We start from the raw sequence: 26,375 nt of genomic DNA, 5'->3' as shown, positions 1-26,375 counted from the left end.
TAAGCGAAGTCATTGGTGATGCCAGAGAGAGCCTGAGAAGAAGTTGCTTTTTTTTTTGCAATCCATTTATATCTATAATAGCAAGGAATTCGTGTTTCTTTTTTGGGGAAGTTGTGTCTGGTGGCATCTGCATTGGTGGAAAAATAGGCCGCCCTGGCCCAGTGTTCCAGATCTAAGAACCTTAGCTATTTGTGAGTGACAAAGGAGGAGTCTTGCTTTAGAACATTACGGCCTTTGCTCCTCATGGGTCCTAATGCCTTTGTTGGTTTGACCTCTTTCAGGTTAGCCTGAATGACTCCCACAATCAGATGGTGGTGCACTGGGCCGGAGAGAAAAGCAACGTGATCGTGGCCTTAGCCCGGGACAGCCTGGCACTGGCGAGGCCCAGGAGCAGTGACGTAAGTATTGGTGGTGTTCTGCACACTCCTGTGCCGCCAGCACGCCCTTTTGGAATCTGGTGGGGTTATCCTGCCAGAGAAAACAGCGGGTAATTAGAGAAGGGATGGGGATACGTTTTACAACAGGGGAGAGACTCTAGAAGGTACTAAATACCCCCTTGCTGGTCGAACAGAGGGCAGTGCGGTCAGTTTTGCAATGAGATCCACGGGATGTGTGATTACTTTTGTGAAGTGATAGGGTATGATCTGGCTCGTTGCGTCTGCTCCACGAAATGCGAGAAGTGCATTCCGGGCGGGGCTGCGCGTCTGCCGCGGAGCCCGAGGGAACCCCTTACGGTTGGGTGAGCGGTGTGGATTCCGATTCTTTCCACGGTTGGCTTTCGGTAGCGTTTAATCGTCCAGGTGCTTTGGATGTGTGAGACCAGGGGTCACAGACCCAAAGGCCCACGAGAGACCAGGTGGGTGGCCTCCACATTTACAACACTCTTATGTCCCCCCGAGAAAAACGATCTCTCCCGTTTTTCTTGACGTGTGTGGCCTCCTCGTACCCTGTGGGTCGTTTTCCCGCTTCGGTAGAGATACAGGTTCAAGAGGCATTCCCCCGTATGTTAATTTGAACATGGTGATTGATCCTTGGTCTCCGTGTCCTAGAGACACGAGGAAGTAGAAGGGATTTGCGTGCTTTGGAGGGGCCTGCTGTCATCGGCCCCAGCTCTGGTTGCCATGGAGGGCCCGGCGTCGCCAGATCTGATCTCCGAGAGAAGCTCAGAGATCGGGCTTTTTCTGTGAAAACTGCTGAGTCTTACAAGTTGGCAGCTCATGTGTGGTTTTCACAAATAACTTGGGCGGGTCAAGCACAACGTATGTGAGGGCCAGAGCTCGTCCTTGAGTCCCAGCAGTGCGGCCCCCGCTCCAGACTTCCCCGTGCTGGAAGAGGAACAGCCCCTGCCTTGGGTCAGGGACCGATGTCACCACACCACAGGGTAAATCTGTGGACAAAGAAACACAGTGTGGAGCTTTGTTTCCTGTGCCCCCTTGGCCAGAGGAAACCTCCTGCTGAATTTGCTGGTACTGTCCCATCGGCCTGAAGGATACACTTGTGATTCTTGAGTATAGATTTGGTCTCAGTGAGGTCCCTCTCTGGGTATCCGCTGTCTGGGTCACCTGAGCTCCGAGGTGGGTGACTGGAGGAAGCACTGGGGGCTGTTTCCTAGTGGGTACAAGTGAGGCAGCCATGGACAGGGAGGGCAACAGAAGGGCTGTGATGCATCGCTTTGCCCAGGGTGGCTGCTGGGCAGGGGTGGGTGGGAAACCACTGTATTGACAGCCAGGTTGGGTGTAGTGCTCTGGAGGACAGCTGGACTTACTTGGGGGCAGGGGCTTCGGCCCCTTTGTAAGTGTGATCAGGGTTTGCAAACACAGATGGCAGCGTATGGATGCCGTCGGTCCCGTGAGGCCCACAGGCACCTGCGGATGTATGTATCTCACAGGAAACAGCTCTCTGCCCTACTGTGTTGAGAAGTCCTCCTTAGGGTTTTTTACACATTAAAAACATTCTTTATCTAGATTATTATTATTATTGTTATTTTTGTAAGATAGGTAAAAGCCCTTGCTGGACAGACAGGAGTCTGGAGACATTAAGTGGCCTGCATGAGGTCGCTCGGCATGTCTGTGGGAGGAGAGCAGCGGCTAAGGAGGCCCGATCACGCGCTGTCTGTGTGAGAGTGTCGTGTTTCTGGCATGGCCAACTTGTCTGTGCTTCGGCCCCCAAAGTCCCACATCCTGGGAGCCTCCTCAGTCTGAGGTGGACCGGGATGGCCGGTCACCCCACGAATTGCCACTCTGCCCAAACCCGGGTTCTCACGCTAAGTATTTGGGTGTATCTTCCCAAGAAGCCATTGAACAGTCCAAGTGATAAACTATTCTGTAATGAAATACGTGATAAGATTCAATGGAAAGGAAACGCAATGCTTGGAGGTCATAAATAGGAGTGGTAGAGATTTCCCCTGTCTGTGTACAGGCTACGTTGAAGCCTTGGCAGCTGGCAGTGAGATGTTCTGATGTGAAAAGTTAATGCAGAAATAATGACTCAGAGGCTGGAGTTGGTGGTGCCGGGATAGGAGTGATCCAGACTTTCTTCAAAGAAGACTGGGAACACGGCTCATAAGGCCCCGTCAGCAGGGCAGAAGGGAAAGAGCCTGCCCAAGTGAGGGACGTGTCAGAGAACGGCCAAGTCATACATATTCAGCATATACAAAAGGGCTGGATCTGAAATCCCGGAAGGTTTGCTTTTAAACAGATTAAAAAAAAACAAGACAAAACAAAAAACTGTCCTGATGAACTTGTAGCAAGTTGCATGAGGAATGACAGCTGAATGCCGTCCTTTTCTCTGATAAGTCTGGTCGACGAAAGGAAACACTCGGTGTTTAGGTGTTGTTTCTGTTCGTCCTTTCCCCCTCTTTGTTTCTGCCCCGTCCTGACATAGTTTACGACGCACTCGGTGCAATGTCATTGGCCAAAGAGCTCTCCAGAGATAGTGTCCGAGGGAAGATCAGAATCCACCAGCTAAGGTTTTAGCAATGGTAGGACTTGCTGCCCTTGTGCCCAGAGTGGTGCGACATGATCGGTGTCCCCCAGCATTGTCCGAGGAGCGGGGCCAGTACTTGCTAGCTCGGTCACAGGGCAGAACTTGGTAGCCCGTGGAGCTGGTGTGTGGCTGAGCTCTGGCTCTGTAATCAGCCTGCCTGGGTTTGGATCCTGGCTCTGCCGTTCATGAGCAGTCTGACCTTGAGCCGAGTCATTAACCTTCTTTTGGTCTTCTCATCTGTCAATGAGAGAGTGCTTGCAAAACCTTGCTCCTCAAAGTGTGGTCTGTGAATCAGCAGCCAGGAGTATTTTCTTTTCAAAAGGCAATTTTTTTTTTTAATGTGTGTTTATTTTTGAGAGAGAGAGAGAGAGAGAGAGAGAGAGAGAGAGAGAGAGAGTGTGCGCAAGTTGGGGAGGGGCAGAGAGAGAGAATCCCAAGCAGGCTGTGCACTCACAGGGGGGCTTGAACTCATGAACTGTGAGATCATGACCTGGGCTGAAGTTCGATGCTTAACCGACTGAGCCACCCAGGCACCCCACGTTGTATTCTGTTCCTTAGGGAGCAGTGCCTTAGAGAAGTCAGAGGGGACCAATCAGTGCAGAAACCTGTGCTTGGAGAAAGACCATGCTGTAGATGCACAAGATGAGTGGGCACAGGGTGTTTGCCCGGATTCGCCTGGAGATCATAGTGGGCAGTGAGTCGGCAGCCTGGTACCACCTGGGGGCAAGACTGAACCAGAATGTACCGGTGGGGGTGCAGTGCGGAGACCATGAGGCCGTCAGCCTTCTTGGCATTATCTGTGTGCTGGTAGAGGCCTTTTCGGGCTTCCTGGGTGGAGGAGGGTGGATAGCTGTGCACAGCCCTCAGCCTGGGCTTTGCCCTATGGAGCTTAGTGTTTAGGTTAATCCAATAGAAATAAGAATTATGAGGACAGGATCGGGGCTCCTGGGTGGCTCAGTCGATTAAGCGTCCGACTTCGGCTCAGGTCATGATCTCACGGTCTGTGAGTTCAAGGCCCATGTGTCAGGCTCTGTGCCGACAGCTCAGAGCCTGGAGCCTGCTTCGGATTCTGTGCCTCCCTCTCTTTCTGTCCCTTCCCTGCTCTCACTCTGTCTCTCAAAAATAAATAAACATTAAATATTAAAAAAAAAAAAAGAATTCTAAGGACAGGATAAAAGGATAAAAAGATCGTGTTGGGATTGTTCAACCTGGAGAAAGGAAGAAAGGTTGATGAGTCCTTTACAAGAGCCTGGAGGTGTAGGAGGGACCCTCACATACTTAGTCTTAACTTCTAAGAAGTATAAGTCCTAAAGAGATGGGGTTTGTTTGCAGGTGTGTATTAAGGAAGAGCTTTTTGGTAGTGAGGGCTGTTGTACCTCTGAGTATGAAATGGGGCTGAGAATCCCAGAAAGGACCTGTATTTTGTTAAAGTTGGTGTTTTATCCCTTCTTCTGCACTTCTACTGCTCGGCCTGGAGATTCAGCGTATGATCTTCCTCTTTAACAGAGCGACGTAAGTACGTAGAAGAGAACGTTCTCTTGGAAGAGTAACTTGCAAGAGTGGAAAGACAACTGGAACCGGGACTGGAGGAACCCGTTAAGTTTTGTCACTTACTAGCTGTATGACCTTGGGCTGGTCGTGAACTTCTCTGAGTCTTAGTCTTTGTGATCTCTTAAATGGAAATAATTCTTCATTCACTCACTGACTCATTGCTGTCATTCTTTTTTATTCATTTATGGGATCCATTCATTTACTTCGCTCTGTGGTCTATAATGACACTTACTAATGCGAGAAATCTTTACCGAGTACCTGTGATGTTTCGGGTATGCCGAGGGAGGCTAACCCACAGAATTTTTAAAGTTGAGCAAGAATTTATATCGAAGAATATCATATACTGAAAAATGCTACCCTAATATGACTTATCATCACGTGTGCTTCTGAGGAGGTAACACATAGGGGATTATCCATTTTTGGGATGTTGGAGCTGGAGGGGGTTGAGTTCCCTTTTTGAGAAGCCATTAGTTTATTACTTGTGACATGGGAACCTAACGGGGAGTCTCAGTGTCCATTGTGGGTCAGGAGAACGGAAGTGAGAAAGAACTACTTTATCTTTTTACCCACTCAAATTATCTGCGAACTTCTCAACCTGCTGCATTTCTGAAGCCATTTTTATGGTGGCCCCTTACTGTGTGCTTGGTAGTTGGGAGCACACATGTGTAAACATGAGTGTTCGTAATAGGGTTTCTTCCACGGTGGCCCAGATATGGGCACAGGCTCTATCTGTGCTCTTCTAACCTTGACATCTAACAAATATTAACGCCCTGTATATACTCTCCATTCCTTTGAATTTTTTTTTTTTTCAACGTTTATTTATTTTTGGGACAGAGAGAGACAGAGCATGAACGGGGGAGGGGCAGAGAGAGAGGGAGACACAGAATCGGAAACAGGCTCCAGGCTCTGAGCCATCAGCCCAGAGCCTGACGCGGGGCTTGAACCCACAGACCGCGAGATCGTGACCTGGCTGAAGTCGGACGCTTAACCGACTGCGCCACCCAGGCGCCCCTACTCTCCGTTCCTTTGTACCTGCCTTGTGTAGTTCATTGTTTCCATGAGTTATTGTTTGCAAATATTTGTATGCTTACATCGTGTGTAAAGGGCCTGTCTCTGTATATCTCGTGCTTAGCACAGTCCTTGCCTCCTGTCAGATCCTTAAACCGTGTTTGCTGTTGCATCAATGGGCCTGGTGGCAATACCCTTATGAGATTAGTCCAGTCCTTCCTGCTGTTGTTGGGATGCACCTGTCATTTTTCTTCAGCGCTTACCCCAATGCTCACTAAGTATTCTTAATATTGGGTTCATCAGCCAGCCTTGTTTTGAATCCTCTGATTATGTTAATTTCACGTTGCATAGGTAGCAAGTCTAGGTGCAAAATACCTGCCGGCTTCTCTTCCGCCATCTATTACCCCAGGTGTAGTGGCTTTGGGATTTCTGGCTTTGGAGGCAAGCAGCCTGGATCACAATTCCACGCTGCTGCTTACTATCTCTGTGGCTTTGGCAAGTGACTAATCACGTAAGCCCCCCCCCCCCCCATGCCTTATCTGTAAAGTGATTTTAATCATTGCATTTGCCACGCAGGGCTGTGGTAAGAGCTACCTGAGATCTTTCACGGGACGGTGGTACAGGATCTGGCACCTCGTAAGCACACAGCGAACGACAGTTATTCTTCTGTTTTATTACTGTGGTTACTGGGTAGCCAGAGACCCGGAAGCAGGAGAGAAGAAAATACCGCTGGCACGGGCACGGCTCCTGTGGCTGTTGTCCCGAGCTGTATGTAGCATTAGCCAGCGTAGGCCAACTGGGCCAAGGATCTGGTGCCTATGCATTTAACCTCCCTGCATATTTAATCACTCAGCGCTTTCTTTCTCATCTCTGGGGCTACTCTGCAGAGGCCCGGGAGGGTTTTTTTTTTTTCTTTTTTTCTTTCATCTTCCTCGGTGCTGTAGGAACAGAACTTCCCAGCAGAGGATTGAAGGATTAGATTACCTTTTGGGGACATTTCGACAGATGGCAAAACAAGTTCCCAGTCCCTCCCCTCCCCAGACAACCACATTCTATCTGCCGCTGGATGTAATTTGTTAAACACTTGACCCGGCCGTGGGGAGGAGGTCAGCCTCGTCGCCATCCGTGGGTCTCCCCCTGCAGGGGGGTCGTGTCTTGGCCGCAGAAAGGAGCCTGTGTAGCAGGCGTTGCCCTGCCGTCCGCCCCCCCACGTGACTGGACGGAGAGGTGCCCCGCTTCTCCTGTGTGTGTCATCCCTTGGCTTCTGTCGTTTCGTGACACCGGGGGCCTCTCACCCACACTTGGGATCCAGGGCGGGATGTTCACAGATGGGGTCTTTTCTGCGGCGTTTCTCACCAGCTCTGTCTTCTTTGCCCTCTCCTCCTCCCTCATCCAGGTGTACGTGTCTTATGACTATGGAAAATCGTTCAAGAAAATTTCCGAGAAGTTGAACTTCGGCGTGGGAAACAGCAGCGAAGCCGTGATCGCACAGTTCTACCACAGCCCCGCGGACAACAAGCGTGTAAGGAAGCGCTGTCCCACCCGTCGTGACTTCCTGGGGCTTGATTCCATCCGGGACGACTGCTCTGCTAAAGGGGGGCTGGCAGAAGGACTTCCTTGTCATCTGTTTGCACCTCGGCAGTGACTGTTTTTCTGCCAACCTTGGGAGAACACGGTTGTCAGGGTGGAACTGTGCATAATCAGGCGGGCCAGGTGCCTGCCAGGCGGGATTTCTAGACAAACCTGTCGGGCTAATGCGCAGAAAATCTTCCAGCTAATGAGCTGCCCTACTCACAGGTGGCAAACGCGTTACCCATGCGCGCCCCTCCCTCCCCCCAAACCTGCACCAGTGGAGGAGAGAAAACCAAGGCTGCAGACCTGCTGTGCCTCCTGATTTGTTTTCCCAGCTGGCTGGCCTGGGGGCTTTGTTTCTGCAGCAGAACCCCAGGCAATTAGATTTGGAGGGAGCATTGATTTGAGATTGTCCCGGGTCCCAGAGAGGCGGCTGCAGAGGTGGGGAGGACAGGAATCAGGCAGCCTGCAAGGTTAGGGAGCTTTAGCTCAGAGACTTGTATTTGATTGCTTTCTTCCCCACCCTGGTGAGTCCTAGCTCACTTCCAGAGTTAAGACCTCTGCTTCTAAGGATGCTCAGAAACCTCTGAGGTAAGCATAGCTGCTGCTTTTTAAAAAAAAATTTTTTTTTAATGTTTTATTTATTTTTGAGACAGAGAGAGACAGAGCATAAACAGGGGAGGGGCAGAGAGAGAGAGGGAGGCACAGAATCCGAAGCAGGCTCCAGGCTCTGAGCTGTCAGCACAGAGCCCGATGCGGGGCTCGAACCCACGCACCGTGAGATCATGACCTGAGCCGAACTTTTTTGTGCATCCAGAAAGGAACAAGATCCATAGGCATCTCGGCCAGGTTAAACCTCCTCCCTGCCCACCCCCCAGCGCTGGCTTCTCCCATTTCCTGTATTCAAAATATTTAGCCACTGGTATGGCACTGACCAATCAGAACAGACCCAGTCTGGAGGGAGCTGGGTCCTGAAGGCCACACTTGCTGGGCCAGGCATTAACCTTTTAGTTGCTGGATTGTGGGACAGGACCAGTGGCCTGGACCCTTAGGAGGGACCACTCCTGGGTTTCAAGGAAGCAGCTGTTTACTAATGGGTATAGCAACAATGAAAAAAAAATTTTTTTTAATGTTTATTTATTTTTTAGAGGGGGTGGGGAGGCGCAGAGAAAGAGGGAGCCAGAGTCTGAAGTAGTCTCTGAGCTTTCTGACGCGGGGTTCGAACTCATGAACTGCGAGATCATGACCTGAGCCAAAGTCAGACGCTTAACCTGCGGGGCTACTCAGGCGCCCCTAAAAACATTTTTTTTTTTAATTTTTTTTTTTTAACGTCTATTTATTTTTGAGACAGAGACAGAGCATGACCGGGGGAGGGTCAGAGAGAGGGAGACACAGAATCCGAAACAGGCTCCAGGCTCTGAGCTGTCAGCACAGAGCCCGACGCGGGGCTCGAACTCACAGACTGTGAGATCATGACCTGAGCCGAAGTTGGACACTCAACCGACTGAGCCACCCAGGCACCCCTATTTTTTTTTTTTTAAACTAAAATAATTATTACTGGTACGTCGTGGTTCCCATCAGTCCTGCCTGATCTTGAAGAAAAGCAGCAGTTAGGAACAAACTCACCTCTTCCCTAACTCCCTCCGCGCTGAGAAACAAGGAAGGGGTGCTGGAGGGAATTGGCTCTGTAGACAAGATTGCCGGCCCTTTGCACCACACTGCCCACTGCTCTTGGCCAGGCAGCCCTGGTGCTCGGGGCTCCCACAGTTGGATGGGCCCTGTTGCCCCCAGGGCTTGACTTCCGTGAGGTGAGGAACCCTGCCCCAGGGTCCAGCTTGCTGGCTGTGCCACATCTCCCACGGAGAGATCTGTATGCCCCCCTCTTGCCTCTGGGAATCAAATAACTCTCAGATTACTCACTTTGTCAGGCTGTGCCTGTTACCATGACTTTTTACACATCGCCCCAGAGCTAACTCTCACTGCAGTTGTGGCCTTGGAACCACCCTGTTGTCCCTCTGGAATCTTCCTCTTCAGCTCTCTCTGCCCCCTCCTCGCCTCCCACTGCAAGGGCACAGAGGTCTGCAAGCAGGTTCTGACTTCCTTCCTGCTTGTCATGGGTTGTGGTGAGCGGCTGCCGGGCCCGCATGCACGTCTCAGTAGTCAGAAGACAGGAAGGATGATGTTCTGGGCTCTCGAAGATGGTTTGGTGCAGGGGGGAGAGGGGCTTTTGAAGCAACAGGTCTGAAGAAGGAGCAGGGCAGGGGCCAGGGTGCTGGGGCGAGCGGGAAGAGAACTCCAGGGGTGGTTGTCAGGGAGTTTGAGGTGCCCGGGGGGACGGGGCATGCCCGCGGGGCATGCCCTCCCTGGAAGGTGGTACAGCTTGGGTTTCTCGTGGGAGAGAGGGACGTGCTTTGCAGTCAGTGGGGAAACAGAAGAGGAACCGCCTTCTTGGAGAACCTGGTGACGGGTGGAGGCCGAGCCTGGAGCAGACTGAGTGGGTTGGAGACACAGCCTTCTCTGCTGAGTTTCTAGTTCCCCAAAGAAGGTGGTCACCCCTCCCCAGACTTCTCAGGAAGGAAACCGTGACTCTCGTTGTGCCCGTTACTTCTGTTACTTTTGCCTTTGTCCCTTGGAAGGCAGATTGCCCCACCAGACCCACCACTTCCTGAGAAAAATCACGCAGGCTGGGTGCCTTACTGTTAAGTCCTGGGTGCGGGGCCCAGGCACGTCCCCTGTGTGAAGATGTTAGGGGGGCTGTCAAGGAGTATGGTTTGAAATGGCTGAAATGACCATCAGCAGCTGCCTGCAAAGGTGAGGATGTCACACAAGGGCCACGTGGAAGCCTGAGGGGCTGTGTACCTGTGCAAGGGGAAAGGAGGTGCTGGGTAGGCGAGCAGCTGTGGTCCAGTGGTTTTGCTTCATGATGGAGATGGAATGGCTCGGGGGGTCATGTGAGTGTCTGGGTCTATTTTCGTACCTGCCAACAGCCCCACTTCCTTCTTCTCAGCCTTGTGTGCTGCTTCCCTGAAGCAGTGCACAGCCCTGGCCACCCGCCAGTGCTGCTGGCCTCACAGTGCCCCTGAGGTCAGCCACGCAGTGTCTGCATACACCTGGGGCTCCTTACAAAAGGCCCCCGAGTGTGCAGCCAGGCTTCCTGGCCTCGAGAGCTGGTCCTCTCTCTTTCCCTTTTGGAGTTATGTTCCTTCATTGCCTCCTGTGTGCCCTTTGTCCTGTCTTTGTGCTCTTGGTTCCTCCCCTCAGAACTGGAGAGAATCACTTGTGCTAACATGGAGGTGAATTCTGTAGCTTTTTTTTTTTTTTTTTTTTTAAGTTTAAAGTGAGAGAGCGAGAGAGAGCAGAGCAGGCGCAGAGAGAGAGGGAGAGAGAGAATCCCAAGCAGACTCCGCACTGTCTGCAAGGAGCCTGATGCAGGCCTTGAACTCGCAAACCGTTAGATTGTGACCCGGGCCAAAATCAAGAGTCAGGTGCTTATCCGACGGAGTCACCCAGGCGCCCCTTCTGTAGTTTATGTTTCTAGACTCTGTATTTTAAAGACAAAACATAGGTGTTTGTTTTAATACATTTTTCAAAAAGTTTATTTTGAGAGAGAGAGGACAGAGTGAGAGAGAGAGAATGAATCCCAAGCAGGCTCTGCGCGTGTCAGCGTGGAGTCTGACACGGGGCTCGAACTCACAAACCGTGAGATCACGACCTGAGCCCAAACCAAGATCTGGATGCTTCACTGCCTGAATCACCCAGGCACTCCACGAAGAAACATAGTTGTAAGCCCAGGGCTGAATATTCAGTGACTGCCGACAGGGTGGGGAAGGTGGGGATGCGTGAGGACGCTCCTGAAATCACATCGCCCAGGAAGCACTTGGTAGGTCAGGTCGGCTCTTCTGGCAGATCTGTGGGGCTGGCCTCGGGCAGACTTGACAGCCAGGCAGGCTGGGGACCAAAGGCAGAGTAGGATGTGCTGTACTTCCTGTCACGTGCACACGCAGCACGGTTATGTAACCACGTGAAGCCACACGTGCCCGAGTGCTGGCTGGAACCCACGGGTGTGTGTGGGGCTGGGGATTCAGCGAGGTTGGATCAGGGAAGTAAAGGCCTCACGGGGTACTTGGGGTTGGAAATGGAGCTTCAAGGACAGGCATGATTCCAGTAGCTACGTGGAGTTGGCGGGAGTCGAAGAGGGGGAACAGGCCACGGGCCGAGACTTCAAGGGGCCGGCGTATGTGGTTTCTGTGCAGGCGGTGGGGAGATTCACTTCTCGGGTGGAGCGTTTGCACCGCGGTGCTTTGGGGTATCGGGCAGGTGCTCATCTGAAGATGGTCGTGTTGGCTTTTGGCCTTGAGGACAGTAGGGAGCCATAGCAGGGTCTGAGTAAGGGGGCTTGCTGTAAATAGTGTCTTATAGGGAAATGTGTGTCCTGGCAATATGCGGGATGCATTAGAAGGGGAAAGATTAGAGAGGGGCCGGGAAGGGAACCGTTGTGGTAATATAGGCATGAAGTTGCCCAGTTGCTCAGCCAGACCTCGAATCACCCGCTGAGCGTTTCGCACCCTGCCAAGCCCTAGAAGGCATGAGAAGGACCAAAACCCAGTGCCCGGCACCGGTTTGCTCGGGGGCTCCACCAGTAGGAAGTGGGCCACACTTGGCAGCACCGGGGATAAAAAAAAAGGAGAGCGGAGAGTGTAAAAAGGAAAACGTGGCCGGCTGGGTGGCTGATTGGGAGTGGGGGCCGAGGGAAGACAGTGGAGTGCCACCCGTAATGGTGAGAACTCGGGCCGGGGGACGGGGTCGCACGCACAGAGCTGGGGACGTGGCCGGAAGGTGTGGGAGGGCTCGGTTTTGGACCCGGCGAAATACCTCGGCGCATTAGAGGGGAGATGCCGAGGAGGGCAGCAGTCAGGGTGAGGCCGTAGATTAAAGGTCACCACACGTCTGATCGTGCCAGAGGAGGGGAGTCGAGGATGGGGTGGTCAGGTGTGGGGCGTGCAGGCGTGGCATGATTCAGCGTTGCCACGGGGCGGGGGAAGGGAGCTGCCCGCAAAAGCTTGAGGAGCAGAGTAAGAGAGGAGGCGCAGGAATGAGCCCCGGGGAACAATGTGCGACCTCGGCATGAAATTCAGGAAATGCTGCCTCTGTTGGAGCAGGAGAGGGAAGGCTTGGTGGATGGACTGTTCAGGGACGGGCTCTGAACCAGCCAGACACCGAGGTAGATGCTGCCTCCTGGGTCACCTTGGCCAGTGAACTTCTCTGCACTTCAGTGTCCTCGTCAGTAAAGGAGATGACACGAATAGCTAAAGCCCTGACTTGCCGTGAGTACCAGAAGGATGGAATTTGGTAAGGCAGGCACACGTTTGCAACTCAGTGCCTGGCGCACGCTGAGTACTCCTGACACCTTCTGTTGGATTGTTTGTTTAGAGTAAACCCCGTGCCCCACGTGGGGCTCGAACTCACGGCCCTGAGATCAAGAGTTGCGTGCTCCACCACCTGCACCAGCCAGGCATCCCTGTTCTTGCCGCATTTAGCTGTTATCAGGAACGATAATAAGCTAATTTTTAGATAATGATCTAATAAGCTTAGATAATAAGCTAATTTTAGATAATCTAAATTTTTAGATTTTTTAAATGTGACACCTGTCGAAGCCATGGAGTAGATTTCTAGAGGAGTCTTTTTATTTATTTTTATATTATATTTTAGTTTTTGAAAGTTTATGTTTGAGAGAGAGCTAGCATGAACAGGAGGGGCAGAGAGAGAGAGAGAGAGAGAGAGGGAGGGAGGGAGAGGGAGAATCCCAAGCAGGCTCAGTGCTGTCAGCGCAGAGCCCGATGCAGGGCTCCAACTCGCGAAACCACGAGATCATGACCTGAGCCAAAACCAGGAGTCAGATGCTTAACCAACCAAGCCACCCAGGTGCCCCAGAAATCTTTTTAAACCGAGAACACTCCCTACCTTAGGAACCAAGATGGTTTCGGAGCAGGAAGATGGGCTCTGTTACTTCTAGGGAACGCCTTCGTGCCAGAAATCATGATGGTCCTCTTAGGATCATGACTGTTGTTACAACATTGCATTTGCTTATGGTAGTTTTTGGTTTCAAAACGTTTACTAGCCTCTCTGGTTAGATTTAATTAGGCTCCTGCAGACTTTGGAGTTTTGCATTAGATGCTGTGGAGGAAACAGAAAAACACATAGAGCGTGTTCTTGGGAATTGGGGAGGGAAAAGCCAAAGGGAAAGGAGCAGGAGCAGCGTGCAAGCGAATGCAGAGCATTAGGACGTGCCTGGGCTGTTAGCACCAAAAGGATTCTGAACAGAAGATTGATCTGGGTCAGATGCAGCCAATTAGGGGGCGTGTGCTTGAACGGATTCCTTTGGGTTGTTGATTTCGGGGACTGGCTGGCGCCCGAGGAGCTGGGTCCCTCTTGCTCCGGTTCACGGTGACCCTCTGAGCCGCCCTTGCCCTTGTGGGAGCAGGGAGGCTTTCCTTCAGATCTCTCCTGTGCGTTCAAGGCCTGCCACCGTCTGTGCTTCGTGATCCGTTCCCTCAGGCCCTCAAGTCCGTGCTGGACTTTTTTTTCCGCCCGCCCTTGTACCCAAGCGCAAACTGCCTCAGACTTGGGATGTTCTTTCCCTGTGTAAGTCTTGCCTGCCTTTTACAAGGGCCGGCTCTTCCCTGGAGTCCTTTCTGGTCTCCCAAACTGGGACTAATCTGTGCTCTGCGTTCCTCGTAGGACTCTGTCCATGGTGTCTCACTGAATTACATTTTCCCTCGAGTTATAGTTATCCACGATTGTGTCTTTCTTTCTGCCACTCCGGACCCTAAGGATTCTGTGTTTTCACCGTGGCATCGTACCATCTGGTCCGTGGTGAACATTAAATGCACATTTGTCAGGTTGAATTGCCTCTGTCCCTTCCCCTCGAGAACTCTTTATTTATTTATTTATTTTGAGAGAGAGAGAGAGGAGTGTGAGTGAGTGCAAGTGGGGAAGGGGCAGAGAGAGAAAGAGAGAGAGAATCCTAAGCAGGCTCCGCACCACCAGTGCAGAGCCCGATGCGGGGCTCGAACTCATGAACCGTGAGATCGCGACCTGAGCCGAAGTCGGACCCTCGACCGGCTGAGCCGCCCAGGCGCCCCTCCCCTCGAGGACTCTTTGGGTTGGCCGTCACTCCACAGTCCGGCTTGTGCAGGGGCTAAATAGGGTGCCGCCCTTGCTCCCCCAGGCTGTTTCCTGCCGTGCCCCACAGTGAGTCTGCCGGCCCCACTGGCTGCACGGTCCTCCGAGCTGCCCTGTCACCTGGCCTCGTGTCAAGGAGAAGCTCATCTTCCTAGATGGGTGTGACTTTAGGGATTTTCCTGGGAAGACATGCTCCGTAGCTCCTCAGAGGACGGAGGGGTAGTAGAAACAGTCCTGTCTGTGTGCAGCAGGTCTGAAGAGCAGGACTTCTGTGTCCCCGCTGCCGGTAGCCACCCTCCGATTGTGACCGAGTGACCTGCCAGAGAGGGAGAATGGCCAAGTCAGCTGAGAGAAAAGAAAGGAAGGCTTGACTCGCGCCGTTACCTGGTTAAAGGAGAGCAGTCTTTGGCTCTGTCCCAGCCCGTGCCGCACCCCTTCCTTCCCTGAGCCTTGCTTGGCAAGCACCGGCATCTCCTGGCCCGGGGATGGCGAGGAAGCCGCACAGAGGCCCCACAGGCCCCCAGCACCGCATGCGCTGTGAGAAGCGGGGCTGTGGGTGGCCCTGGCCAGGTCTGCTCTGAACTTGCCTTTTTTTTTTTTTTTCCCTCTTGCAGTACATCTTTGCAGATGCTTATGCCCAGTACCTCTGGATCACGTTTGACTTCTGCAACACCCTCCAAGGCTTTTCCATCCCATTCCGGGCGGCCGACCTCCTGCTGCATAGCAAAGCCTCCAACCTTCTCCTGGGCTTTGACAGGTCTCACCCCAACAAGCAGGTAAGGGAGCTTCTGGAACATAGTCAGGTGGGGCTTCTCGAGTTTTCTGCTCTGCCCGTGTGGATCGTGTGGCCTCTGAGTGACCTCCCCCGGCCCCTCCCTCCCTCCTCCCCCAAGCTTAGCCTTTGTAGCTATTATTTCACTTCCCATGGCTAAGGAAAACTAGATCTCCCTGGCACTTTCAGAATGCATCCCGGCCAGGGGGTGACGCCAAGCACTTGGCAGGCCCTGTTAAACATCGTGCCTTTCTTGGTGTAGATGCACTTTTGTGGGTTTTAGGGGTAAATCGAAGCTCTAGAAATTAACCAGAGAGAGCCAGCTAAAGAAGGGTGGAGTCTGAGCTCTGCTGGGACCCCTTAGTGAATTTCTGTTCCACCTTTCCCATCTTCTACTGTAAACACACTGATTTTGTACCATTTAATTGAAATGACCATTAAATTTAAAATTTTTCTTCTTTGTGCGTGTGCGTGCATATGCAAATATAAATGTGTGTGGTTTTTCCTCCTCGAACCTGGATTTGAAGGAAAGCAAGATGGGGAGAGAGCCCCTGTAGGATTTATATCTCAAGGTTGAAACTTGCCAAATCGGCAGCATTGGTCTGGTCTAATCCTGTGAAGCCTGTAGACCCTGTGGGTTTGGATTAATGATGACTTTTGAATGGCTTTGCTCAGAGGAACCTTGGAACCTTTCTCTTTCTTTGCTGGTTGTTTAACGAAAACATGATCTGTTTACACTTACTTGCCTTAGGGAGTAACCTAAGGAAGGCTGGGTCAGTTTACCAGTATAGGTGGATTATTGTTTTTTTGTGGTCCCCTGCTGCTGCTGCTGCTGCTGCTTTTTCTTCTTCTGTTTTAAAGTTTATTTATTTATTTTGAGAAAGAGAGAGAGAATCCCAAGCAGGTTCTGCTCTGCTGGCACAATCTGTGAGATCGTGACCAGAGCTGAGATCAAGAGTCGGATGCTTATCCGATGGAGCCACCCAGGCGCCCCTGCTTCATAATACATGGTCACCAGGGCCAGAGGGGCTCAGGTTTGGTGTTTGGAAGTTCATGGGCTTTGGCAAAGATCAAGATCGGCAAGTTAATTACTCATGGCCGTATCCTTTGTATTCAAGGTGTTTCCCTTTGGTGCTCTTTGCCTCTGTGCCTAGCCAGTGTTCTCTCTGTTCTCCTTTAGTCACCACGACCCCTTATGGTTTTCTTTGTTTGTTTCTATGAATATAACTTGTTGTCAGATTGGCTTACATACAACACCCAGTGCTCATCCTAACAAGTGCCCTCCTCACTGCCCATCACCCACTTTCCCCTCTCCGCCCCCCATTAACCCTCAGTTTGTTCTCTGTATTTAAGAGTCTTGTGGTTTTCCTCCCTCTCTCTCTCTTTGTAACTATTTCTTTCCCTCTTCCCTTCCCCTATGGTCTTCCGTTAAGTTTCTCAAGATCCACATATGAGTGAAAACCTATGATAATCTGTCCTCTGACTGACTTATTTCACTTAGCATAATACCCTCCAGTTCCATCCATGTTGCTGCAAATGGCGGGATTTCATTCTTTCTCATTGCCAAGTAGTATTCCATTGTATATAGAAGCCACAACTTCTTTATCCATTCATCACTTGATGGACATTTAGGCTCTTTCCACAATTTGGCTATTGTTGAGAGTGCTGCTATAAACATTGGGTACAAGTGCCCCTATGCATCAGCACTCCCGTATCCCTTGGGTAAATTCCTAGCAGTGCTATTGCTGGGTCGTAGGGTAGATCTATTTTTAATTTTTTGAGGAACCTCCACACTGTTTTCCAGTTTGCATTCCCACCGACAGTGCAAGAGGGTTCCCATTTCTCCACATCCTCTCCAGCATCTAGAGTCTCCTGATTTGTTCATTTTAGCCCTTACCGGTTTTTAAGGACACTGTTTCCTAAGCGGGAAGAATGGAGTGTAATCCTTTTGTTTTTACTCTACCTGAGGGCTAGTCTTGAGTAAACTGTAATTTCTGATGATCTGTAAATGGAAGATAAGCCCCAGTCATTTTTTTTCTTGTAGTTCTTGAGGTCTTAGTAACTATGGGGAGGAACTTCCCTCCCTGCCCTTGTTTGTATTTGGAGTAATCGAGCTGGCCCTGGTGATCTCTGTCCCTGTCTTCACAGCCAAAGTGTTATTTAAGGTGGCGTTTGAGGGCCAGGCCATTCGGGTGGTGGGTGCTGCTTCGATCCTGATTCCTTCTTGTCCTTTTGGTCTTTACAGCTGTGGAAGTCGGATGATTTTGGCCAGACCTGGATCCTGATTCAGGAACACGTGAAATCCTTTTCTTGGTAAGTCGTCCATCGAAGGAGTTAGAATTACATAATCACCTTTTTTGAGTCCTGGCTCCTTCATGGAGGGCACACCTACCCTCACCTGAAATGCAAAGCCTGTGGTTCAGAAAATGCACGCTCCAGACCTGGGAATTAGAGGTGCCAGTATAATACACCCAGTGTGGGAGGTGGTGGGGGATGAGAAAGGAAGGCTATTTGTGAGAAAAGTGGCAGAGCTTTTGCGTTTTTCAATCCATCAGGGGACCCAGGGGAATCTCCAAGCACTTGCATGGATTAGAATTTCTAACGACCTTCACTCTTCGAGCATGATAACAGAAGTGTGGATTTTTCTGTATAGAAAATTCATTCACTTGTTCATTCATAACTTTTTTTTTTTTTTTTTTTTTTTTTTTTTGGCGTTTGCTGAATATAAAACATGCTAGATGCTTTAGGGTAGATGTTGAATAATTTATGGCCAGAGTTACTAAGGAGACCGCAGCTTAGGAGGTAAGAAAAGACATTTTGTGCACAGAACACGTTTGGAAAGAAGCACAGAAGTCATGGACGTAGCAGGAGAAGCCAGAGGAGGGACACAGTTCTTTCCAGATGGGAAGGCCACAGCTCCATAGAAAAGCTTGCTGTTGAGTGAGGATGTGTGCGGCAGGCTGGAGGTCGCCGGAGGGCGTGGAGGTGTGCGGGCTGGGATTCCAGGCAGGAACAGAATGGCCCGAGGCAGAGATGAGACACTGTGGTCTCGGGTGGAGAGCACCGAGTCTGACTTTTGGACCGTATGTTGGGGGTGAAGTTTGGGGGAAGGGATGTGGGTATCCGAATCTGCAGTGCTTGGTAAAGGAACCTGGACTGAATTCTGAAAGCGTCGCGGAGCCATTGTAGGGTTTTGGGAAGGGAGAGTGAAGTCAACAGAGCCGCCCTTCAAGAAGTACAATTGTTTCTAGTCCTACTTGTTCCTGATCTTTCACAGTTGCAGGATGCGGGACGCAGCCTTGAATACATGGATTTGTCCCCGCGTGGGCGAATGTGCAGAAAAGGTTCCCAGAGAAGGATGTGCTGGGTCAGTGGGTCACTCCACCGGTTCAAAGTTGATTCTTCCCAGATAGATACTTGACCTTCACTGCCCCCAGTCAGCTGCTCCTGTAATCTTCCCCATTTCACTTTCTAGTTGTACAGGGCAAGAACTTTGAGTCGTCACTGATTTCATGTGTGTTTCATGTGTCACATCCCACCTACCAGGAAATCCTGTCGTCTCTTCCTTCGGTTTATATCCAGGATCTACTATGTGGCTGCTACTTTACTCCAAGCCACCACTGTCACTCATCAGTTGTCCACCTGGTCTTTCTGCTGCCACTCCTGTCCTTCTGCAGTTAATTCTCAGTACATGGCCTGGTTGATATTCCTAAAAACAGGTCTGATCTTGTTCCTCTCTCTGCGTTGAACCTTTTAATATGCACCAACGTTTCTCTCAGGTTAATACCAAGTACGTTCCTACCACAGGGCCTTTGCACTTACTTTCCTCCCTGCCGAAACAGCTCTTATTCAAGATATACGTATTGCTTATTCCCTTACTTCATTCAAGTCTGTTCAAATAACCCTTTCTAAATGAGGCCTATCTTAAGGATCCTACTAAAACTGCACCTCCTCTCCTGTCATTGTCTGTACCCTGCTCTTTTCTTGCGTAGCATTTACCAAGATTTTTAGGCTTATCATTTGTCTTTCTCTCAATAGAAAAAAGCTCCACAAGGGCAGAGGCTTTGGTCAATTTTGTAGACAGCTATATCCCCAGTGAATAAAGCATTGAGATTGTGACTTTGGTAGAGATTGCCAGATCTTCTATAGAGAGTACCACATTTTGCTCTCATCTCAACCACATAGAATGGTGCCTCTCTCCACAGCCAGTATGTTAGGTAAGACATGCTTACCCTTAGTTTGCATTTTATTGTGAATGAGTTTGAACATCTTTTAACCTGGTCAAGAGTCATTTTTATTTCTTTTTTTTATGACGACGTGTCTGTTCACGCCCTTTGCTCTTTTTCTATTGATCGGTTAGTCTTTTTATTGATTTCCAGGTGCTCTTTACATATTTGTTAGTCTTGTGAAATGACATATCACACATGTATGTTCATTTGTATTTATAATTCTCGGTTTATCATTTGTTTTTTGACCTCTCCATGTAGTGTTAGTTATCACTAAACGCAGAGTGGCACATACTGTTTGTGCTTCCGTTAGCTCTTTATTTGAAGAGGAATGTCTTCGAGTTGGTACTGCTTCCTTGGCGAAGGCGGTCAGTCAAGACGGAAGGAGGGGTCTCCCAGCTGAGTATCTTCAGGCGCCCCTGGACTTCCTTTTCAAAGAGGGCAGCTGTTTCTGGTCCTTTCGTTACTTTCCTTGGGCAGCGGTTGTGGTGTCTCAGTGAACTTGTAACCACAATCTTATCCAAGTATAACCTCTACCCCAGGAATACCACTAGAGCTTTCTTTTGCCTTCTTTGAGTTTTATTTTTATTTATTTATTTAGGTTTATTTACTTATTTTGAGAGGGAGAGAGAGCGAGCGAGCAGGGCAGAGATAGAGGGAGAGAGAAAAAATCCCAAGCAGGCTCCACACTGTCAGCATGGTGCCCTATGTGGGGCTCGAACTCACAAACTGTGAGATCATGACCTGAGCCGAAATTGAGAGTCGGACATTTAACTCACTGAGCCACCCAGGCGCCCCTGCTTTGCTTGAGTTTTAAAGGGACGCATTGCCCTTTGATCTGTTTAGGTAACCGTATATCAAGAGGGCAAACCAGCAGGATGACCAAATAAAGGAACATCACGCTTGGGAATTTGTATGTTGTACTTTTTGCCTCCGTGCAGATATGCAGATACCTTAGGGGAAAGGACCGGCTTATCTTATTTTAGATAATCACACGTCTGGTGTCAGGGAATTTCAGGCTATTTGGAGGATTTCCCCCTAGGATTTCCCATAATATGTGAGAGCGTAATCTGACCTCTCTGCGAATAATGGCACATACATTTGTTCAATAACGCGTGGCAGCCTGGGAGCAGCAAGAGTCAGGAAGACCAATGATCTATGTAATCCAGAGCTGGAGACGGGCAAGACAGGACAGTGGGAGGGCTATGGGGGAGGGACTCAGAGGTTGCCGGTAGAGCATCACGAACGGGTGTTCCGTGAGGCCGGGTGAGGCCAGGTGACCGCGCTCACAGATGGGAGCAAGCCTCTGCATTTTCATTCCAGTGAGGGCAAAGAGAACCGGAAGTAGCGGAAGGCAAAGGAGCGGAAGCTTGTCGGTGGCCTGGCTTTCGGAAACGGGAGGTCCAAGTATGGATTGTGAAAGAGAATTGGGAGAAGGGTCCTGGCTCTTTCTATCTCTAGATACTGCCTGCTGCTTTTGTTTAGGAAAGAATAATAGAGGTGAGCTCTGTCTCAAAATAATCTGAGTCAAGGTCCCTTCCTCTCTGCCTTTTAAAAAATATCTAGCAGCTTTGTTTTAATTTGCATATCCTCTAGGGTAGAGGAAGTACTTTAATCAGTACTTCTAATTGTGGAAAAGCAGAGAACATGCCACAGCACCCCCACACATACGCACCCGGAGCAGAGCGTCTGATGATCCCACATTGGGACCAAGGCTGCTGGCTTCTCCAGTGCCCTGCTGAGACTCTGGATTGTGGGGCCAAAGTCAAGTCTTCTGTTTTCTCTCTTGCTTATCTCCTCCTTCCTCCCTTCCTCCTCCCTGCTTGCTTGCTTGCTTTCTTTATTTTTTTTTTTTTTCAGCGTTTTTTATTTATTTTTTGGGACAGAGAGAGACAGAGGATGAATGAGGGAGGGGCAGAGAGAGAGGGAGACACAGAATCGGAAACAGGCTCCAGGCTCTGAGCCATCAGCCCAGAGCCTGACGCGGGGCTCGAACTCCCGGACCGCGAGATCGTGACTTGGCTGGGCTGAAGTCGGACGCTTAACTGACTGCGCCACCCAGGCGCCCCTCTTTCTTTTTTTTTAACATTTATTTATTTTTGAGACAGAGAGAGACAGAGCATGAACGGGGGAGGGTCAGAGAGAGAGGGAGACACAGAATCTGAAACAGGCTCCAGGCTCTGAGCAGTCAGCCCAGAGCCCGACGCGGGGCTTGAACCCACGGACAGTGAGATCGTGACCTGAGCCGAAGTCGGACGCTTAACCGACTGAGCCACCCAGGTGCCCCTCTTTCTTTCTTTCTTGGAGCACATACTCTTGACAGTTCGTCTCTAAAGGAAGTCTATATCAGAGACTTCATTATCCTGAGAGCCATTGTGAATATGGCCCTGTGCAAAGACAGGTACAGAAGCGAGTCCTGCCTTTCCTTGGCCATCACTGCGTCCTCCCTGTGAAGCTCTCGTCCCGGTTCTTCTAGTTATTTCCCCCACATGTTGAAAGGTCTGCCTGGCCTGGGGTCTTGGGAGAGTTAGGAAACCTGGGGCAGATTCATCGTCCTTCCAGCTGTTGTTTGGGGCCTTATTTGGGGTGGGGGGGGACCCCGGTTCAGTGATTCTTCTCGAGGGAGTTTGATCTAGTCAGCGTTACAGTTTTTAAATAGCCTTTGTACCGTGGTCCACAGGTTGCATGCAGCAAGGTTCAGGTCAGCTGGGAGCCCTGTAGGACAAAAAGAAATCTAAGACGTGGCCTTTAAAGCATCTGTACTTTCTCTAGGAGGCTCAGACACGTTATGGTGAACAATAGATTACAGTGAATAAAAGGCACCACTGTGAGTAAGAAGCACCACTGTGTCAAGTCACAAGAGTGATTCCAAAATCCACCCACCCAAAGCAGCTTTGTACCTTTGTTTGAAACTCAGATAAAATTCATATGAAAGGCTTGAAATTGAACACTGCGCAGATACATTGCCTGGATTGGGAGAAGGGTGGAGAGCTTTGGCGGGGAGGGCTTCCTGGAAGAGGTGCCTTGAACTTGACCTCAGAAGATGAATAGGATTTCGAAGTGCAGATCAGAGTGCATGCAGGGAGCATCCCTGCAGAGGGGTGCTCTGTTGACAGAGCACGGGCAGTGGGGGAGCAATGAGCTCTGTGTTTCTGAAGGACCTCGGCGAGATCAGTACGTGTGGGAAAGAGTTTGTGAAGGACCCTCACGGAACGTGACTTTGCACTGGTTGGATGATTCCCGATTGCATGGACGGGTGACAACAGCACAGGATGGACAGAAACAGAAAGGGCAGGGTCCGTTAGCAAGGCTAGACTCACTGGTTCCTCATGTGGTTTCTTCTAGAGCTGTTCTTCTGAGCACGTACCGTCCTGGGGACACACAGTCTTTCATTCTCTGGGGTTCATAACTTGGGGCCAGAAACCCCCTGACAGCCTCAAGCAGTCCATTGCTTATTGATTCCGAAATAGCCCGCCTTTTACTTTTTCTTGTTTTCATTCTTCTCAAGCATGGCCAAGGCTTGCCTGGAACCAAACCCAGGGCGCCTTAAAGAGAGCAGTGAAAACCTTGACAAAAGAGTATCCTGGGTAGACCCCACTTTCATGCCCTCCAACTCCTGTTGGCTGTCTGCACAGAAGAACCTCTATTTCTCCAATGGGGATGGTAGCAACTGCTCTTTTTCCTCTAGGGGTGTTGATCCCTATGACAAGCCGAACACCATCTACGTCGAGCGGCACGAGCCCTCTGGCTACTCCACGGTGTTCCGAAGTACAGACTTCTTCCAGTCGCGGGAGAACCAGGAAGTGATCCTGGAGGAAGTGAGAGACTTTCAGCTCCGGGACAAGTACATGTTTGCTACCAAGGTGGTGGTAAGTTGAAGGCACTAAGGAATAAAGTCCCTTTGAGTTTCCTTTCTGAGGTTTGGCATGCTGTGATCCAGCAGGTGAGTTTACACAAGCAGAGACTGGATTGGGGCGCCCGCGGGAGCTCGACTGAGGGGCACTGGACGTAGATGAACCTTCCCGTGAGGCTTGGACGGTCCCGGGAGGCTGGAGGAGGTGGAGACGCTTAGACAACCACTCAGGGTGTCTGTGGGACCTTGGAATTTGTCTCCTGGTAGCAAAGCCTCCTTGTGAAACACGTGCTTCTTTGATGGGGCTCCTGGGTGGCTCAGTCGGTTAAGCATCCGACTTAGGCTCAGGTCATGATCTCGCGGTTCATGACTTCAAGCTCCGCGTCGGGCTCTGTGCTGACAGCTCAGAGCCTGGAGCCTGCTTCGGATTCTGTGTCTCCCACTCTCTGCCCCTCCCACACTCACGTTCTGTCTCTCTCTTTCTCTCTCTCTCCCAAAAATAAACAGTTAGAAAATTAAAAAAAAAACACAAACCTAAACACACATTTCTTTGACATCCCAATTAAAAGAACACAGAAAGGAGAGGTGGGGCTCAGTGGTGATTTTCTTTCATCTCGCTGCCTGATTCCTTTCACATTAGGGTGATGTCTTTGGGAATTCTGGACACATGTTAATTTCCATGGCTAATAGAATGTGTAGTCACTGGCTAGTGGGAGTTAATACTCGAAGAAAAGCAGTGATTAAGCTTCCAGCTGTCAGTAAGTAGCTTAACTTCTCAGCCTTTGGGAAAATCGTCCCCTTGATTTGATGTGTTGGATGGAGCCAGATGCTGGAATGGAGGGCTTGCTCATTTAAACGCAGAGTTGATTATTTAACAGGGCTTGCTTTGCCGCTGTGTCAAATTGTAGGTTGCAACCGTACTGCCCTTGTGTAAAGGAAGAACCTGCCCTGACCCAGAGCAGGCTGGGCTGCTCTTTCTGGAGTGCTATAAGCTTATTTTCTCAATGGCGGCCATTCCCTTCTTGACCTCAGGCTCTGACCATGGCCGCTGGCAGGCACTTTCCTTTCCATCACACTGACCTTAGGGACTAAGATCAGGTGTAATATTTTCCTCCAGGTTCTCACTTACTTGTATGATTGGTAGCTGGCCTGGCAGAAGCAGGCCACCCCACCTTGGGAGGACTTCGGGGTGGAGAGAGGGCTTCCCCTGCAAGGAAAGCAGAGAGTAAAGGTTGCGGTGAGAAGATGTGGGGGGCTAGAGGCAAGAAAGAGTCCCCATTACCTACTTTGCAAAATGGTTTTATTTTTATGTTTTTAAACACTTACTCATTTTTTTTGAGAGACAGAGACAGTGCAAGCACGGGAGGGACAGAGAGAGAGGGAGACACAGAATCCAAGGCAGGCTCCAGGCTCTGAGCTGTCAGCCCAGAGCCTGACGTGGGGCTCGAACTCACGGAGTGTGAGATCATGACCTGAGCCAAAGTCGGATGCTTAACTGACTGAGCCACCCAGGCGCCCCTGCGAAACCACTAAAATTATGGCAATTTTTCTTCTGTCAAGCTGTTTGCATTGGGTCACTTGTTGGTCCTTCCTTTCCTGCCTTGCCTGTCACTTTCTCTCACACACGCACAGTGGCCACTAGGCAGGCACCCTTGGATTGTCCTGGGCAGAGGTGTGGTGAGGGGAGCTCAGGGTGAGAAACCAGGCCTGAGAACTGATTCCTTGTGACATGTTCTTGGCCCTCCTGAGGTCCCGGATTGTTCCCAGTCTTTCAGGGCTCCTGGATCTTTCCTGTGTGAGTTCCTTGGGCCTGAATTTATTTATATGATTTTAATGTCCTTCTATTGACCGAGTTGGGGCTGAGGTGGAGCGCTATTTTACGTCCCTCTCACCCCTATTATTTCTGGATCTCACACCCAAGAGCTGAAGTTATATCCCAGCTGGAACTTTCTGTGCCCTCCACGCGGACCTAACGACTATGTCTGTTCTCTCTCGACATAGCTGCTTTGCAGACTGCTGGCAGCAAGTTTATTGTTAGTCCTGGCCAGTGGTCAGATGAGAGGCCGTGTCTGTTTTGTTCATCACTGATGTAGTACCCAGCATGCTGCTCGGTGCTTGATCCAGAGCAAGCGTACAATAGTTGAATGAATGCCATCTTCGCCTGTCTAGTTTAGAAAGCATAGGCCAGTCGATTATTTTTGGTGGGGCAGGGGGTGTTAAATGATCGGTATTTTCATTGTCAACTCTCAGCTCTCTGCATGGCTTGATGGTGAGCCACCAGGTTCCAAGGTCAGTGGTGTTAGCTCGAGGCTCTAGGTCAGAGGCAGATGAGGTCGGCCACCCCATGGAAGCGTTTCTCAAATGGCGGTCTTAGGAGCACGCACGGCACCGTCACGCAGGGGCACGTATTCCAAATGCGGATGGCAGGACCCAAATGCATTATTTTCTGAGCATTCCTAGGCTGCCGAAGAATCTCCAACATTCGAGAAGCTCTTCCCTGAGGCCTTCTGTCTGCAGATGCTTTCGATAATAGTCCATTCTGTTGTCCAAGGAACATTGTAGATTGGATGGGTTGATGAGGGAAGAAACACAACTGGCAGTGGATGATAAAATGAGTATTTTCTTCCTTTGAATTCCTTCCTTCTTATTACATTAGACTGTTGAGCCATGTGGATAAACAACATTGGACTTGGTTGGATAACCCTATCAGTGGGAGTGTTGAGGTCTGCAAGTATAACTTCTTATCTGGGGTGTACTTAGCACTCGGGCTGCCTGGGTGTGGGGAATTCTGAGTGACCTTAATATTAAACTGATTCAAATCAAATCACGGAGCTAATTGGAAAACCACAGAAAATTGGTCTTGGATGATTAACTCTCTTGCTTTTCTCCAGTACCATGAATGATTACAATTCTCTGCCAGTTAGCTTTTTAGAATACGTGGGGACAGCCATCTGGATTCTGGACTGAAGCTGGTATCTGACTCTTCAGCATCCCTTGGTGCCCTGTTGGCCTGGATCTTACGTCATATGTGCTTTTGGTCTGATGCCCTTTGATGTATGTATTTTTATAGTTTACGTATTTATTTTATTTTTTCATTTATTTTTGAGAGAGACAGAGACAGTGTGAGCAGGGGAGGGGCAGAGAGAGAGGGAGAGAGAGAAAATCCCAAGCAGGCTCTGTGCTGTCAGTGCAGAGCCCGATGTGGGGTTCCAGCTCAGGAAACCGT

At 50.3% G+C, this 26,375-nt stretch overlaps 1 protein-coding gene across 3 annotated transcripts in view; it reads left to right on the top strand.

The window, feature by feature from the left end:
- Positions 1-26,375, top strand: part of SORL1 (sortilin related receptor 1) — a 171,382-nt gene that overhangs the window by 17,870 nt on the left and 127,137 nt on the right. For all 3 annotated transcript variants that reach the window (XM_027036764.2, XM_027036763.2, XM_027036762.2), the window contains exons 2-6: positions 282-398; positions 6,941-7,066; positions 14,913-15,074; positions 17,316-17,383; positions 22,985-23,165. In XM_027036764.2, coding sequence (XP_026892565.1) covers positions 282-398; positions 6,941-7,066; positions 14,913-15,074; positions 17,316-17,383; positions 22,985-23,165 — 654 coding nt within the window. The remainder of the gene's footprint in view (positions 1-281; positions 399-6,940; positions 7,067-14,912; positions 15,075-17,315; positions 17,384-22,984; positions 23,166-26,375) is intronic.

Source organism: Acinonyx jubatus, chromosome D1, assembly GCF_027475565.1.
Source record: "Acinonyx jubatus isolate Ajub_Pintada_27869175 chromosome D1, VMU_Ajub_asm_v1.0, whole genome shotgun sequence".
In the NCBI taxonomy this organism is placed as follows: domain Eukaryota; kingdom Metazoa; phylum Chordata; class Mammalia; order Carnivora; family Felidae; genus Acinonyx; species Acinonyx jubatus.
This window is presented reverse-complemented; position numbering and strand designations above follow the sequence as displayed.